This window comes from Athene noctua, chromosome 1 (genome assembly GCF_965140245.1).
Source record: "Athene noctua chromosome 1, bAthNoc1.hap1.1, whole genome shotgun sequence".
NCBI lineage: Eukaryota > Metazoa > Chordata > Aves > Strigiformes > Strigidae > Athene > Athene noctua.
This window is the reverse complement of record NC_134037.1, coordinates 144,824,171-144,838,589: the sequence shown is the minus strand read 5'-3', so window position 1 is coordinate 144,838,589 and position 14,419 is coordinate 144,824,171. Positions and strand designations below refer to the sequence as shown.

The 14,419-nt window shown below is 40.6% G+C and overlaps 1 protein-coding gene across 1 annotated transcript in view; it reads right to left on the bottom strand.

Moving 5' to 3' along the window:
• The window catches only part of EPHA3 (EPH receptor A3), a 237,180-nt gene that overhangs the window by 207,741 nt on the left and 15,020 nt on the right, over positions 1–14,419 (bottom strand). Inside the window, exon 2 of the mRNA XM_074900579.1 lies at positions 11,400–11,464. Within this exon, the coding sequence (XP_074756680.1) occupies positions 11,400–11,464 (65 nt within the window). The remainder of the gene's footprint in view (positions 1–11,399; positions 11,465–14,419) is intronic.

Below are 14,419 nucleotides of genomic sequence, written 5' to 3'. Positions count from 1 at the left end.
TAATTTTGCATTAACATTAAGTGAAAAGTGGGAAAGCAAGAATCCTGTTTGTTTGAACTTCTAGTAAATATTTACACTAAGGTTCACGAAGGCAGAGTTACGGACACATGACAGGCATCAACGTCACTGAATTAATCCCTGCAATACGAACGAAGGAGTCAGTCACAGGGAAGCTAGGAGTTAACCCAAGCTCTCTCCCTCCTGCAGAAGCCAAATGGTCCTGGCTTTCCTCTGGAACATGAAAGTTGTTGTGGCATCTTTATTCCCTACTGTCACACAGGAAAGAAGCTCCAAGTCTTCCTGATGGAAGGCAGCAGTTTAAACCCAGGTTGATTTCTGCATATCTCAGTCTTGATTCTTCACTTACCCTCACACCTGACACCTCTCTCCACGTTGACTTTGACTATTTAATGTCATTCTATCCAGAGTCCTAATTTTCAGTTCAGCTGCCATTACTTCCTTGTCTCTCTTTTTTTGTGCCCTATTCACCCTGAAGAAACATGCTTGCCGTCTTTTTTTTTCCTTTAAAGAAGAAAACATTTAAATCAAAAAAAAAAAAAACACACTCCTGCTACTAAATCTTAAACAAATAAAATCTTCCCTCTGGGCAGAAAACACAAATCTTGAAGATTTTTTGCTATCATGGAAAAAGCTCTCAAGTTTGGAAAAGGTCTTGAAAACATTCAGATTCTAGACAAACACGTCTCCTATTACAAGAGCTTTTAGATTACAAGCTAGTATAGGGACCAAATTCTCATTTCTAGGAGCTGTGGAGAAGTAAGCCACATTATGATATTATCTTCTCTTTCCAAGAAATCTCAACTCTTCCAGAACCAATTTAGCTTCTACTCGTCAAATCCCTGGGTGGTAAAAGGAATGTAATGTAAAATAAAATATAATGTTGCTTGTGAACTGTTTCTAGACTGAAACGATCAGTTACATAGATAAGGTACCTACATTTTTCCTTCATCCCATTCTTGGACTTTTTCTGCCATCCTAGTAGAGGTTTTTCACATGTTCATCTCACCGGGTTAAGGAAGCTAGCATGGCAATGAGCATGGCATTGTACCCAATAAGATTGCTCAATACCAAGAGAGTTAGAGGACAAAAGCACACAATCTGAGGAAGCAGGGATTGTTCAGTCTTGTGAAAAGAAAAAGTTAAGGAGTGATCTAATTACAGACTGCAACAACTTGAAAGGGACTTAACACAGTCAAACTCTACTCAGTCATGGCAGATGGTGTAAGGAGAGAAAACAGCCACAAACTGTGTCTTAAAGAGATTCGGGCAGAACTCTGTCTGCTAGAAGCCTGTGTAGCACTGAAACAGGCTGCCTGGAGGGGCTGTGGTATCTCCGTCCTCCGAAGATTCTGAGACTCCCCAGTCAGAGTCGTACCTGTTGACCTGATACAACATTAACAGTAGTCCTGCACTGAGCAGGAGACTGGATGGACTAGGTGGCCTCCCGGCAAGTCTTCCAAACAATGTTTTATCATTTCTCTGATAATCTGCATCTCTGAAACTGAAACACATTTCAGCATCAAACTTTTAAAAAGATTCCAAGTGAAAAGGAGATTCTGACTGATGCCATTCTGTGGCCTGATCCATAACCAACACCAACATTATCAACCTCTCCCATCGGTCATATTTTTGGGGTAGCATCAGAACTTGAAACAAGTTAATCCACCGCTATATTTTCGTCCATATGAATGAAGTCTAAACAGCCTAATTAAAGGATAGGTGGTCAAAACCTAGCTATAATGTTCTAAGATAAAAAAATTGATAAAGGGTACTAATTCCTACCATTCCCTAGATTTTCTATGCAGAAAGCACTGTACGTAAATGTTGACAACTAATTTAGACACTAAGCTTCAGCTACTGTAAGCAATAACTGTCCTGTAGATGTAACAGATATGCCTTGGGTTTAGGTTTTTATTGTGTTTAAAAACAAGAACATAGAGTGATTCAAATTTTTTTCCCTGGAGTCTAACTAAAATCAATTGTCAGGCCCTTGAGGAAGGATGGTGTTGACTGCCCCTACTTGTCTAACGCAACAGCACACAAACCACATCGCAGCACAGCACTCATCCATATGTACATGTGCTAACAGCCAACTAGCAATCATTCTGCGTGTCTTAATTACCCTTCGGGGCCTCTGAAAATCCAACAGCTGGAAATAAAGTTCTAGTCTGAGAGATATCAAGGAATAGCAGTTAGGCGGGGAAAACCAACACGCAGATGCAAGGACCAAATGTCACCGAGTAAAACTCACAGATTTCATCACCATATTATGTGTAAGATAGTATCTACACACAGCGCAAAGAGCCCTTAACCCCCGCGTATCCTTCACAGGGCTCAACCACTGATTAAAAGCAGAACACAAGTATGAAACAGGCATTTCACCATAACACCTTCCTCTCCGAGCCAAATCCAGTACTCGAAGAACTGAAATCTCGGCCGCTTGCTACGTTCTGGAGCTGCACAGCATAGCTAAAGGGAAGCACAGCACCCGCCTGAGAGGACGTGGCAAGCCCAACCGTGCCGGGAGGTGCCGGCCACTAGCCCCGCCGTGACCCGGGGCCGGGCTTTGGGGGCAGGCCCGGCGCGGCGCGGCGGGGGCCGCGCTGAAGGCACAGCGCCACCTGCCGGGCCGGGCCGGGCCGGGCGAGAGCGGCGAGGCCGGGGCCGCTGGGCCGCGCCGCCGGGAGCCAGCCGGGACCGCCCGACCCGCGCCTCTCCTTCGCTTCTCGGTACCGCTCACGCTACCGGCCGCGGCAGGGCACTAACAGCTGTCCCCGCCCCGCCGCTCAAGTCTTGAGCCTTCCCCGCCGGGGCAGCCCGTGGCCGCTCGGCCGGGTCAGGCGCCCCGCGATGCTCCTCCCTCAAACGCGCCTCCCGCACGGCAGCCGCCGCGCTTCCTCCCCGGCGGGCAGCCTCCGCCGCGGGGGACCCTGCCCGCGCCTCTGCCCGCGGCCGGCGAAAGGCCCCGCAGCCCCGCCAGGGTCCCCGCCGTACCGGCCAGCCCTAGCGGGGCCCGCAGGCGCCGAGGGGGAAGGAGGAAAGGAGGAGGGAGGGAGCTGCCGCAGGGGCCTCCGCCGCGTGGGGGGGGTGTCCCGTCCCCCGCCGCTGCTGCTCACCTGCCCTCCAGCCGCGGGACCAAGCCTGGCGCTGGCCGCAGCCCCGCCGCCGCCGGGAAGGGCAGAGCAGGGCAGGGCAAGCGGTGGCCCTGGCGCCCGCGGCTGGGCCGGGCCGGGCCGGGCTGCCACCGGCTCGCTCAGGCTGCCACCGGCTCAGGGTGGGGCGCGGGCCGCCTCGCCCCGCGACTGCGGCTGCTTCTCCGCGGGGTTTCGGAAGGCTTGGGAAAGCACTCTGGAGAGTTCGAAGTGTGCGAAATGAGGACGTTAATTAACAGAATCCTCAGGCTGTTTTCACAAACAACTCTTGAGAGATTGGGGGTAAAATTAAGCAACATGTGGGTGTCTTGCCCAGAAACTACTGCGTTGTGTAAGAGGCAGCAGGCCAACAGTGTGCGCTTATACACCTACTTTCCAATAGCTTTTAAAACAACAAATTTTAAATTGTAGGAGATGCTATTCTACACGGGTAATTATTTCACACTGAATATTTTCAGAAATCTGGGGAAAAAGAAAAAAAGAGACATATCCATAATAAATTACCTACCAAAACTATTTAGACCATAAAAAATAACCCACAACCACAGCAAAGCAAAAACATCTATGGGCATTTTTATCTGGAGACAGTAGGTACTTTACTTGTGGTCTTGATGTTATAAAAGCAGTCTCAAAATCGACTGCAGTGTGCCCCTGTGATAAATAACGTTGCATTTCATGACAGCTACTGCATTTACTTTGTTCTATTCTGGTTTATGCAAATAAATTCAGCACAAAAGAAAATGAATAAAATTATAAAGTAAGCGTTTCTTTAAAAAGGGAAAAATATGGCCAACGGGCCATGAGAGGACTTTTCACAAATGGCCTGCGTTTATGCTGACAGAAATAAAATTCTGCCCATGAGGAGAATGATGTCGTTTTCTATGTTTTGAAAGTTAAAAAGAAAAAATGGAAGCCGAAGTATCTGCAATTCCATCTCTAAATAAGATCTTTATTTAACTCTTGGAACAGAAGCCAAAACTTGACCTTTTTTTCTTTTTTTTTTTTTTTTTTTCATTTGAAACCACAGAAAACTGATACCCAACTTTTAGCAACCTATTACCAGTAAGTAAAATGACTGATGAGGATAGTGAAATATGGGGGTGGGGGGTGGTGTGTGCTTCCCTATTTTTCATTATAAAAAATGGTACAAGGACATTGACTTACTGTACATTTTACATGTATGTTGTTGCATTATTTTTTAAAATAGGAATCTCATTATTTGAAGTAACATGGTAAAAATTCTAGTTTCAAAATAAAGGGAAAGAAGTCTTTCTTCATCCCTTAATGATGATCATGGAGTAGAAATTAGCATACTTTTTACTTTAGGTCAAGTTAAAAGCTGTTTTTAAAATGTACCAAAACACAGTACTGTTATGATCATATTGAATTTTTCAAATGAATGCAACACAGACCACAATTATCAAAACAACACATCTAAAAAATACCAGTGTTCTACATTTTAAAAAGGCATTTCTTTCTGGTAACAATTAATAACAAGAGACAGGCATAAATATAATTCTGAAGTAATACGGATGCTACCAATTTTTCTTTCAAATTATTTCCCCCATTTCTTTTGTCAACTCCACCTATTTTTTTTTATTTAAACTTCCATTTTAAATGTGTGCTTAATGCAAGCAGCTGAGATAGTGCACAGATGAAACACAAGTCAAAGTCAGCTAAAGTACACTTACATACTGCTTCTGAAGATATCAAGAAAACTTGCATATTATATTCAGAAAGCAGTACTAAACAATGCTGTCATCAGTTTAACAATATCCATATAATTTTAAAAAAATCATCTGACATATCTCATAGCTTTATATTGCTAAAAGTAATACCTATCGGAAAGGGGGAAAAGTACAGTACAAATACATTTCTTTTTCATCATGTTCAGATTTCATGTAAAAGCAGCACCCACAGTCAAGAAACCACCACTGCATTCTGATTCAAGCTCTGAGTGTGAAGAGATTTTAGTTCAGAAGATGCAGATTTTTAAATGTCTCTCTCCAAAGCAAAATTGTTCACAGTAATAAAAATAAATTCAAACAGGTTCATTTTAGTAAGAAGAAAACAAAAAGTCTAAAAATGAGAAAAAGCACACACTCAATTACAGAAAATTGGAGGTGAAGGGAAGAACTTATGAAAGCTATGGTAAAAGTGCTATTACTTTTTGACACTGTCTCTTTCATTATTTTGAAAAAAGGAGAATAAAATGAAAGAAATACACTTTCACTGCACCCCAAAAGCAAATATCTTAGTGGGAAAAAAAAAAAAAATTAGTTTTTCAGTCAGCCATTCAGTGTAAGACAAAACAAAGTCTATGATTCACAAAAAGAGAATCCCAAGTGGTTGCTTTGACTTTCAATCGCCAAAATAGTCTGCTTCATTTCAGACCTGATACACCACTCGTGAAAAGCAGGGTGACAGTAGGAAATATATGAAGTTGTAAGGAGACCAGAGCTCAGGCAAAACATAGATGTATCTTGGGTTTAACACAATGCATTGCTTTAAGAAGAACTAAGGAAATCCACTGCTAATGAGTAGGGAAAAACATCTGTAACAGCATAACATGTCTGTTTTCATTTTGAAAAAAAGGTACTTAATTTTTTCTTTTATAAAGAAACCTTTCAGTTTCAATCTTTTGTCTCATACCAATTGTTTGATACCATTTGTTTTACTTTGAAACTCATTTTCACCACCACCTCATGATTTTGGTAATACTCCCCACTTCAAATACAGTATCACTTAGAAGTTGACAAGTAAGCTTGGTGTCTCAGACAAAAAATTAATACAGACCAATATGTCAACTGGTATCAAAAGAAAACTAAAGTTGGGTTGTTTTGTGAATTCTTGTATTTGTTGGCCAGTTGCAAGCTTTTGTGATGGCTCAGCTGTCCTAAAATTCTGCAGTGGTGTGAAAATAAGAGACACATGTAGAGAAGACAGGCTTTCTGTGTGCCCAGCTGAGGGAAAGACTGAAGCGTGACACCAGGAAACCTGAAGGCATTAAGGACCTACTGCAAAAAAAGCCTTCACTCACAGGACACAATTAACCACAAGACACAAAACTGCAGGAAAACAAACCTCATTATTTCTACCACTCATGGAAATACTTACTAATCTTGAAAATGTCTTCCATATAAACAGAGAAACTTTCCATTCACAGTGGCATTAAAAACTGATTCCTGAATGCAGTTCATTTGAGTGCACCTTAATCACAAGCAAAAATATAACTCCACACAAGTTCTCCTCCACCCTCATCTAGTCACAAGGGATATCCAAATGCATATTTAGTCAGACTCTTCTGCGGTCACTGTCCATAAGGAGGACATGGGCCTGCTCAAGTGAGTCCAGAGGAGGCCACAAAAATGCTCATGGGGCTGGAGCACCTCCCCTGTGAGGACAGGCTGAGAGAGTTGGGGGTGTTCAGCCTGGAGAAGAGAAGGCTCCGGGGAGACCTTATAGCGGTCTCCCAGTACTGAAAGGGGCTACAGGAGAAAGGTGAGGAGGGACTCCTGATCAGGGAGTGTGGGGATAGGACAAGAGTCAACAGTTTTAAACTGGAAGAGGGTAGATTTACATTAGATCTATGGAAGAAATCCTTTCCTGTGAGGCTGGTGAGACAGTGGCAGAGGTTGCGCAGAGCAGCTGTGGCTGCCTCCTCCCTGGCAGTGTTCCAGGCCAGGCTGGACGGGGCTTTGAGCAACCTGGGCTAGTGGAAGGTGTCCCTGCCCATGGCAGGGGGGTGGAACTAGATGGTCTTTAAGGTCCCTTCCAACCCCAACCATTCTATGATATCCCACCAAAAAAAAGGCCAAAAAGTTTTTATAGTGCCACACATCAGCTGGCTATTGAAACCAGAACAAATGCAGCCAGGGAGACTCCCACTGTCATGGATAGTAAGTAATGCAGTCTAATGTGACAAACTACTTTCAGGCTTTTGAAATATAAGAAAGGAGGCATCTTCCTCATTTTCACTTGGATTTTTTGATTCTAACCCAATTTCGGTTGAAGGAAAAACTCACATTAATCTCAGTCATGCATGCTCTAGAGCCTTCCTAGCACAACACAAAATAGTACAGAAGCGGGGAATGTTATACGTCTCTAATACTTACAAACCAGTTTCCACTACTGAGATGATCAGCTTGCTTTGTTCAAATGATCATGAGAGTGACCACTAAGAAAAAGCAAAGTTATTCACACCAGATTTTTCAAAGCACTTCAGTGTACAGTTGGCAGCTCAAGTACATGCCCAAAAGTTTATGGTACTGAGCACAGCCAGCTCTCAAAGAAGTCAGGATGCTTCTGAAGAAACTTGGGGACCCAGAGTACTGCCACAATCAAAGGCAGTATCTTTATTTCCCAATCAGTCTTTCAAAACTTTGCCTGCCATTTACTAATTTTGGTCATGTACGGAACGCATTGTGGTTGGAGGTTTTTTTGTTTTTTTGGCTTGGTTTAGGGTTTTATGCAATTATCTATTATGTGACAGTTATAAATGCCAGAGCATTCTTTTCTCTAGCTACAAGCAAAACAAGGTAAGCATGATTTCTCTTTTACTTTTCTGCCAACTACTTAAAAAAAAAAAGTGCCCCAAAATCTTAAGTCCTTAAATATGAATAATAAACATGTAAAGATCAAGATATAGTCTGGGTGACTGCAGAATGATGTACCATGATTATGTCACAATTTTAAAATTTTTTTTCCAAACTTCCCAGAGAACACAGAGCTAGAGTCAAATTAAATACATCTTTCTTACTAATAAAATGATGCTGAAACCAATACAACTACATACATGAATATGTAGAACAGGATTTAGACTGTAGTCTTTTTGTCCTGTATGAATTATCCATCACATTTCTATTGTATATTATTAAAGTGACTTGCTTTTTTATCCTCCCAACCCCCACATCTGTGCTGCTGTAATTTACGTGAATTGCAGTTAATGATCACTTGCGTTATGCTTAATCAGCATATCAATAATATACTCTGCACAGACTAAGTAGCTCTTCTTTCTTTCCCCTTTAATGAAACCTATAGAAATGGAACTGGTATTTGACTGATTGGCATTACAAAAAGGTTGCCGAGGCAGGTGCTGGAGATGGTAGTACAGGATATAGGCCTTGTGGCTGCTGCCAATCATGCTCAAGCATCAGCAAAGCCCGCTATTATCTTTTTTAATTCTGTTGCCTTGCTATCTAGAGGGGCTGATGTTTTGTACTTAAGGGATTTAATGAGCTTGACCAGATCAGTGTTACTGACGCCAAGACTGTGGCTGTGTGGGATGGTTCAAGGAGAGATCACATTCTTACAGGGTGATATTATTAACCATGGTCTAAAACACTGCCATTAGAGTGTTCTTATGTGGAACATGGAAATCTTTGAATAGAGATGACCTACAAATCTTTACATGAATATTCAGGGATTTCTGGAAAGCTGTTATTATATATGCCCAAGTCAAGGCAGACTTAAAAGAATACAGAACCACTGAACACTGAAAATGACAACCAATTTAAGCCGTTTTGCCAGAAATCAATCAATATCATGTATTGATAAAATAAAATTATTAACCTAGTAAGAGGTTTATTAAACACTTTGGCTAAATTATTTTTAAAAAATTCTGTAAGTCACTGGCCTCAGTATACTGACATTTATGGCTTCAGATGAGAACACTGCTGCATGCTGGAGAAAAATTGGCACAACACCAATATTCTCATTTGTGAATCACAGCCTCAAGTGTAGCTCTATTAGCTTTACCTTGTAAATCACCACTATGCTATTAGCAATCTTTCAGTATGATGTGACATCTTTATTATAATGTTTTTCCACTAAAGTTTAAGTTCATATTTTAGTTAGCTCAGAGACAGATGCAGACATATTTACCAGGTTTAATTAATTGACTATAAATAAAGGGCTGTAAAAAGAAGGCATCTCTTTCACATGATGTTCAAGTTGTCATCGTTTTACAGCAAAATGCCAATTCAGATAGGATAAATGCTACTGTTTCTATACTTTACACTCATGTTTCAATACGTAAGCTTAAAATTTCTCAGTATTTTGAAGGCTACAGTTTAGAGTCTTAGTTCTCTTACAAAAACAGTCATTGTACATGATCTGCATTAATTTACTATGTGATTTTTAAGTAGGAATTTCATTAACTTGTAAGAACATCAGTACAATTCCACAATTTACTTTGGCTTCAACATCATTGGATATTACAGTAAATAGAACAGCATGCACAGACACACACAAACAAATTGTGCTGGATTTACCTGACAAAAACTTGCAGAAGCTAATAAAATTGCTTTGAGAGATCTGGGGGCCCTTTTTGGTGGGGTAATGTAGCACATCTGTTTTTCTTATAGCCCCCAAGATACCCTGTATCATTCCCTACCAACTGCTTTAGGCATGCAAGGCAAGAGAGGCACAGCTGCAGGGAGCAGAACAGCAAATCTGCACAGCTGCAAGGAGATGAACAGAAGAGAAGAAGAGTAAAGCAGAGGAAGGCAGGGCAGCTGGGAGAGACAGGAAAAAAAAAGGCTTCGCAAAAAAAAAAAAGAAAAAATGCAAGTGAACACAAAAAAAACCTGATGAGCTAGAAATTGCTGGAGAGTTCCCTCTTAGACATCCTGTTTATAGAGGTTTCTTATTGGGAAAAGTCAGCAGGAACTGCCACTAGAAAGAAACATGAACCCTCTTCCCACTTCTTCCCTCTGAGAATGGAACAAATTGTTCAGAAACAGAGATTCATGTATAAACTCAAAAAATAAACGAAGCCTTAATCCTTAAATACTGCTAAACACCTGCATAATGCTTAATATCAAGAAGGCACTACTTAAATATTAACAACTGAATCCCATAAGGCAGAGATGCAAAAGTACTGTTACCACTGATCTCTGTAAAAGTAATAAAGGTGAAGCAACAGCTTGTCCAAAGCCACAGAAGGATCAAAAAGCAGATGTTCACGATCCTATGAAAAAAACCAATGAGCAAATACCTGCCAACACCAAGAATTCAAACCACAGTTGGTCTGGAAAAAGGACAGTGGCTGGACTCTTAGCTAGCAGCTCTTTATCAAGAAGACTAGAGACAACACTTCCCAAGGACTTAGAAGTGGCAGCACTCTCTGGCAGAGGTTTACTCGTTGGGTAGAAGACACAGGCAGAGACGCACAAAGACTTCTAGGAGTTGTCATCCTAAAGGTAGAAAACCAGAGTAAGACTGCCATAGGGGAAGAAAACAAAGCATCTTAAGGGTAGGCACAAGGACAGGACAGCAAGAGAAGGAGCCACAGGTTTCCAAGTGCTTTCTTTCAGCAGAGACTTGCTGGTGCAGCCTTCTCTGAGGGCGAGGGAAGCTCCAGACGCAAAGGCTTCAGCCTGCCAAGCAGTTTTTTGTTCAGGGGACAGAATACAGGAATGCAAGAGTTTTCTTGCATATCTGTGCTATGTAATGTAGAAAGGGAGTAATGGGTTGTTCTTACACACGCATTCCACAGAGACAAGTTGGGGAGTGACCAGATAACAGCACCGCTGGATGGCTATGAACTGATACTAAGTCATCAAAAGTTTTAAAAAGAGAGACTGGTGGCAAACGCTATGTAAAAGTAATGGAATTAGCATGTTTGAAAGCACAGATACTCTAAGACTGCACTTCTACTAATAGAACATCTAGTTTCATTAGATCTGGATACAAGGTAAATTAAAAAAACCCAACCCTCAAGAACACTATTTAGACATTTCTTTAATAACATTTTAACTCATAAGTGCTGAATTGCTCAAGTACTGTTACAAGAGTTACCAAATAAGTACTTACATCACCTGCTCATGTTGACACATTTTTCACCTTTCACTACTTCCATATGAGTAAATTAGCAAGTAATTCTATGAAACAGTCCCACGATCTTTCAGAAATATACGTTGTGATAGAAGAAGGAAGAGTACCTAAAGAGGACTACTTTTTTTTTTTTTTTTGGTTCAATGCACCTCTTGCTTTCATTTTCTCCAATGAGTGAGCTCTTCCTGGGGATTACATACAGGGCGATGTATGTTCTAAAGAGAAGGGACCATAGCTATGTAAGCTATATATTGCAAGTTTAGAGCAGACTATTTTTGAAGCTCCAGAGAACCAGCACTATTGCACGGTGTCCTCTGAAGAGGAAACAATGGTTAAATAGCACATTGGTCTGTAGCAGCACTTTTCCATTTCACAGTCTAGTGAACTCACCCCATGTGATGGGTAGGAGATCCAGCCCAGCTCCCCTTGAATTGTTTTTGAATCCAGCAGATTAACTACAAAAGAAGACAAAATGAAGAGGAATGAGTTTCATTTGCCTCTGTCCAGTTAACCCCAGTTACCCATACCAAACGACTTGTTTATTCAGGGACCTTGTGAGCAGTTGATTTGTTCAGGTGGCCTGGTAGTTAGCTACAAAGAAGAAAACGACAGACAAATGGAAAGGATCATCTTGTTTATCTTAAAACATGGTATGAACAGCAGACAGGGAAACTTTTCAAAACAATAAAGTGACCAAAAACAAACAATGGGTCGCTTGCCAAATTAGTTACAGCAGGGGGTGAGAACAGAGCACTTCTATCAGCTGCACAAACTACAGCGTTTTCCCCCTGGACGCCTGAAATTTGGGTCAATGCATCTAACTACATAGGTGAGATCTGAGTATTTTAATCATTATCTGATTAAAGGCCTGTATTTGGCATATATAATCTTCTCATAATACAAGAATAAATTATGAATGCCGATTAAAGTCTTTTCTCCAGTTATTTCTTTCTTCTGATCTAATTCGTTCTCAAATTGTCTCACAGTAGTGTTTTCTAAATGTCATGGGTAAAACATTAGATACAAAAGTAATTATTTAACATTACAAGTTCAGACAAACTTACTTTTAAAGAGGGACATCAATTCATTGCTAATTTTTTAGAGGCATGCAACAATTTTCAGAGTAAGATTTTATTTATGAACAGTCCGATACAGACATTCTCCATTGAGTCAAATCACAGTGTTTCAGACCCATTTTAAAACATGACAGGTGTTTAAAATAAATACATATATAAGACAAATTAAAGGATATTCTTCTCTGGTATTTGCATGTTTGTCTTTTACAAGCAAAAAGTAAATTCTGTTCCTTATATTGGCCATATAGTCTCCACATGCTTAATCACACAGTTCTCTAACTAACCACTTCTTTATTAACATGACACGGAACAGGTGAATTGATACAAAGCACCATAAAAAAAGAATGGCCTCTACATAAACACAAACCAATGAAGTATTAGTACACATGACAACATTTTTCACAACTGCACCAATCTCTACACCTTCAATATTTATTATCTGCAATTTGGGCTTACTTTCGTTGTGTTGTGTGTCCATCCCCCCTGCCCCCATTTTTTTTTTTCTTCAATATGGAAATTACTAAAAATGAGAAAATAAATAAATCCCATCATATGCAAGGGAATTTTAACACCTGAGAATGATGGATCGATTAGAGGTGGCCACTGTAATCGTATGAGCAGCTTCAGCTTCTATTTGTAAGCCTGAAGGGTTGTCACTGCTCCCAGAACCAGATGGTCTGGGTATTGGCACTCAGAGAAAATAAAAGAATAGGACTAGGAAGGGAAAAAAATGAGGGAAACTATCTATAAATCTGCTAAGTTAAGCTTTTTGTATTATTTCATCATTCTCCTTTTAATTGCTGCTTAATTTTGGACATCACTTAAAAAGAGAGCTATGAAAGCATTATTTTTCTTGTTATTGGGATGTAAAGGAGGAGACAGAGAGAAACAGCTGTACAGCACTAGAAATAAGACCATGTTATAAACAACCATATACACATTTGCCTACGTTTGTGTGCATATGCATTCATGTTGTGTATGTGTATATACGCGGTGCTACACAAATGAGCTGCTCTGCCATCTTTGTGAGGAAAAATGTTTCCCCCTGGAGTTATATACCCCTTTAAAAGAAAACAGGACTTTGAATTTTTACCTGTACCAATAAACAAAATATCCTTACTAATCTTACAGAAATAACATAAACCAGTATTACATATTTCTTAGCTCTGAATTTATCAATAATTAAATTCTCAATCACCTACACAAAGAAAAATCAGTCGGCCCTTTACCGAGTGCATAGGGCCTGAGGCAAACTATTCTGAAGCAAGGTTTGCATCTATAAAAGGGAAATACTAATAAAAATTCGAAAGGAAAAAGTGCACTTCTTTTGTGACTACAAAATCCCACAGATTATGGATCTCCTGGGATAAAACAGATATGTTCGTTGTGCATCTGCAATACATGGCAGTGAAGGAGCTGTGACTTCTGAGGTAAATTACTTGGCAGTAAATTGCTAAGGCAAATCACTCAGGAGTAAACTTAAATAGTATATTTATTCTTTAAGAACGAGCTTCTTGAAAACATGATTGCTGCCACTTTTAAGAATTCAGTCCAAATTCATCAGTTTCATCTGGAAAAAAATAAACAGACAACAGACTCACAACCTGCTGGTAGTTTCCCTCTCCAGACTTGCCAAGCAGCCTAGCAAATTACAGCATGCCCTCGAGGTGCAGAAGGCCAGAGCTCAGACTCACTGTAAGACCTCCCTATGCCACCTTCTTAATGGTCAGCTCCCTACTGCCTGCCTCTCTCCAGAGCAGGTTTACCAGGTACTTCTACAGGAAGCAATCACAGGCATTACAACAGGACCATGGGGGGCAACTGCATATTAATTGCAAGCCACATGTGCCCCACCACAGGTAGATGCCTCAGCTATGGAGAAACTTGTGTTGCAATACATGGGAATCAAATCTACAACGGTAAGAATATTTTTTCAGCCTCTCTCCTTCATTCCACCTTCCTTCCTCATCTCCTGCAAACTACTTTTCCCTGCTCATGTTTCACTACGTTTTAGAAATCATTAGAAGGCAGGTTTTCACACTGACTACATTAGGCTTCTAGTTCAGAAGGAAGTCAGAGAATGCAGGCAAGTACCTACAAAGAGTGGTATGAATGCTCCCATTACTGACAAAAAAAAAAAAAATCAAAGCAAAGCTATGTTCCACAACTATAACTTTATTAAAAAGTAGTTTTGTGCTAAACATTTATATGCTTTCATCCTGCACAGTCTTCAACTTTCTCCATTTTCATTTGTGGAAGAAGGAACAAAGCTTGTCAAATAACTATTGAATATCTAGCAGAATAATAACAGAAAACCTTAAGTTCCTTCACCTA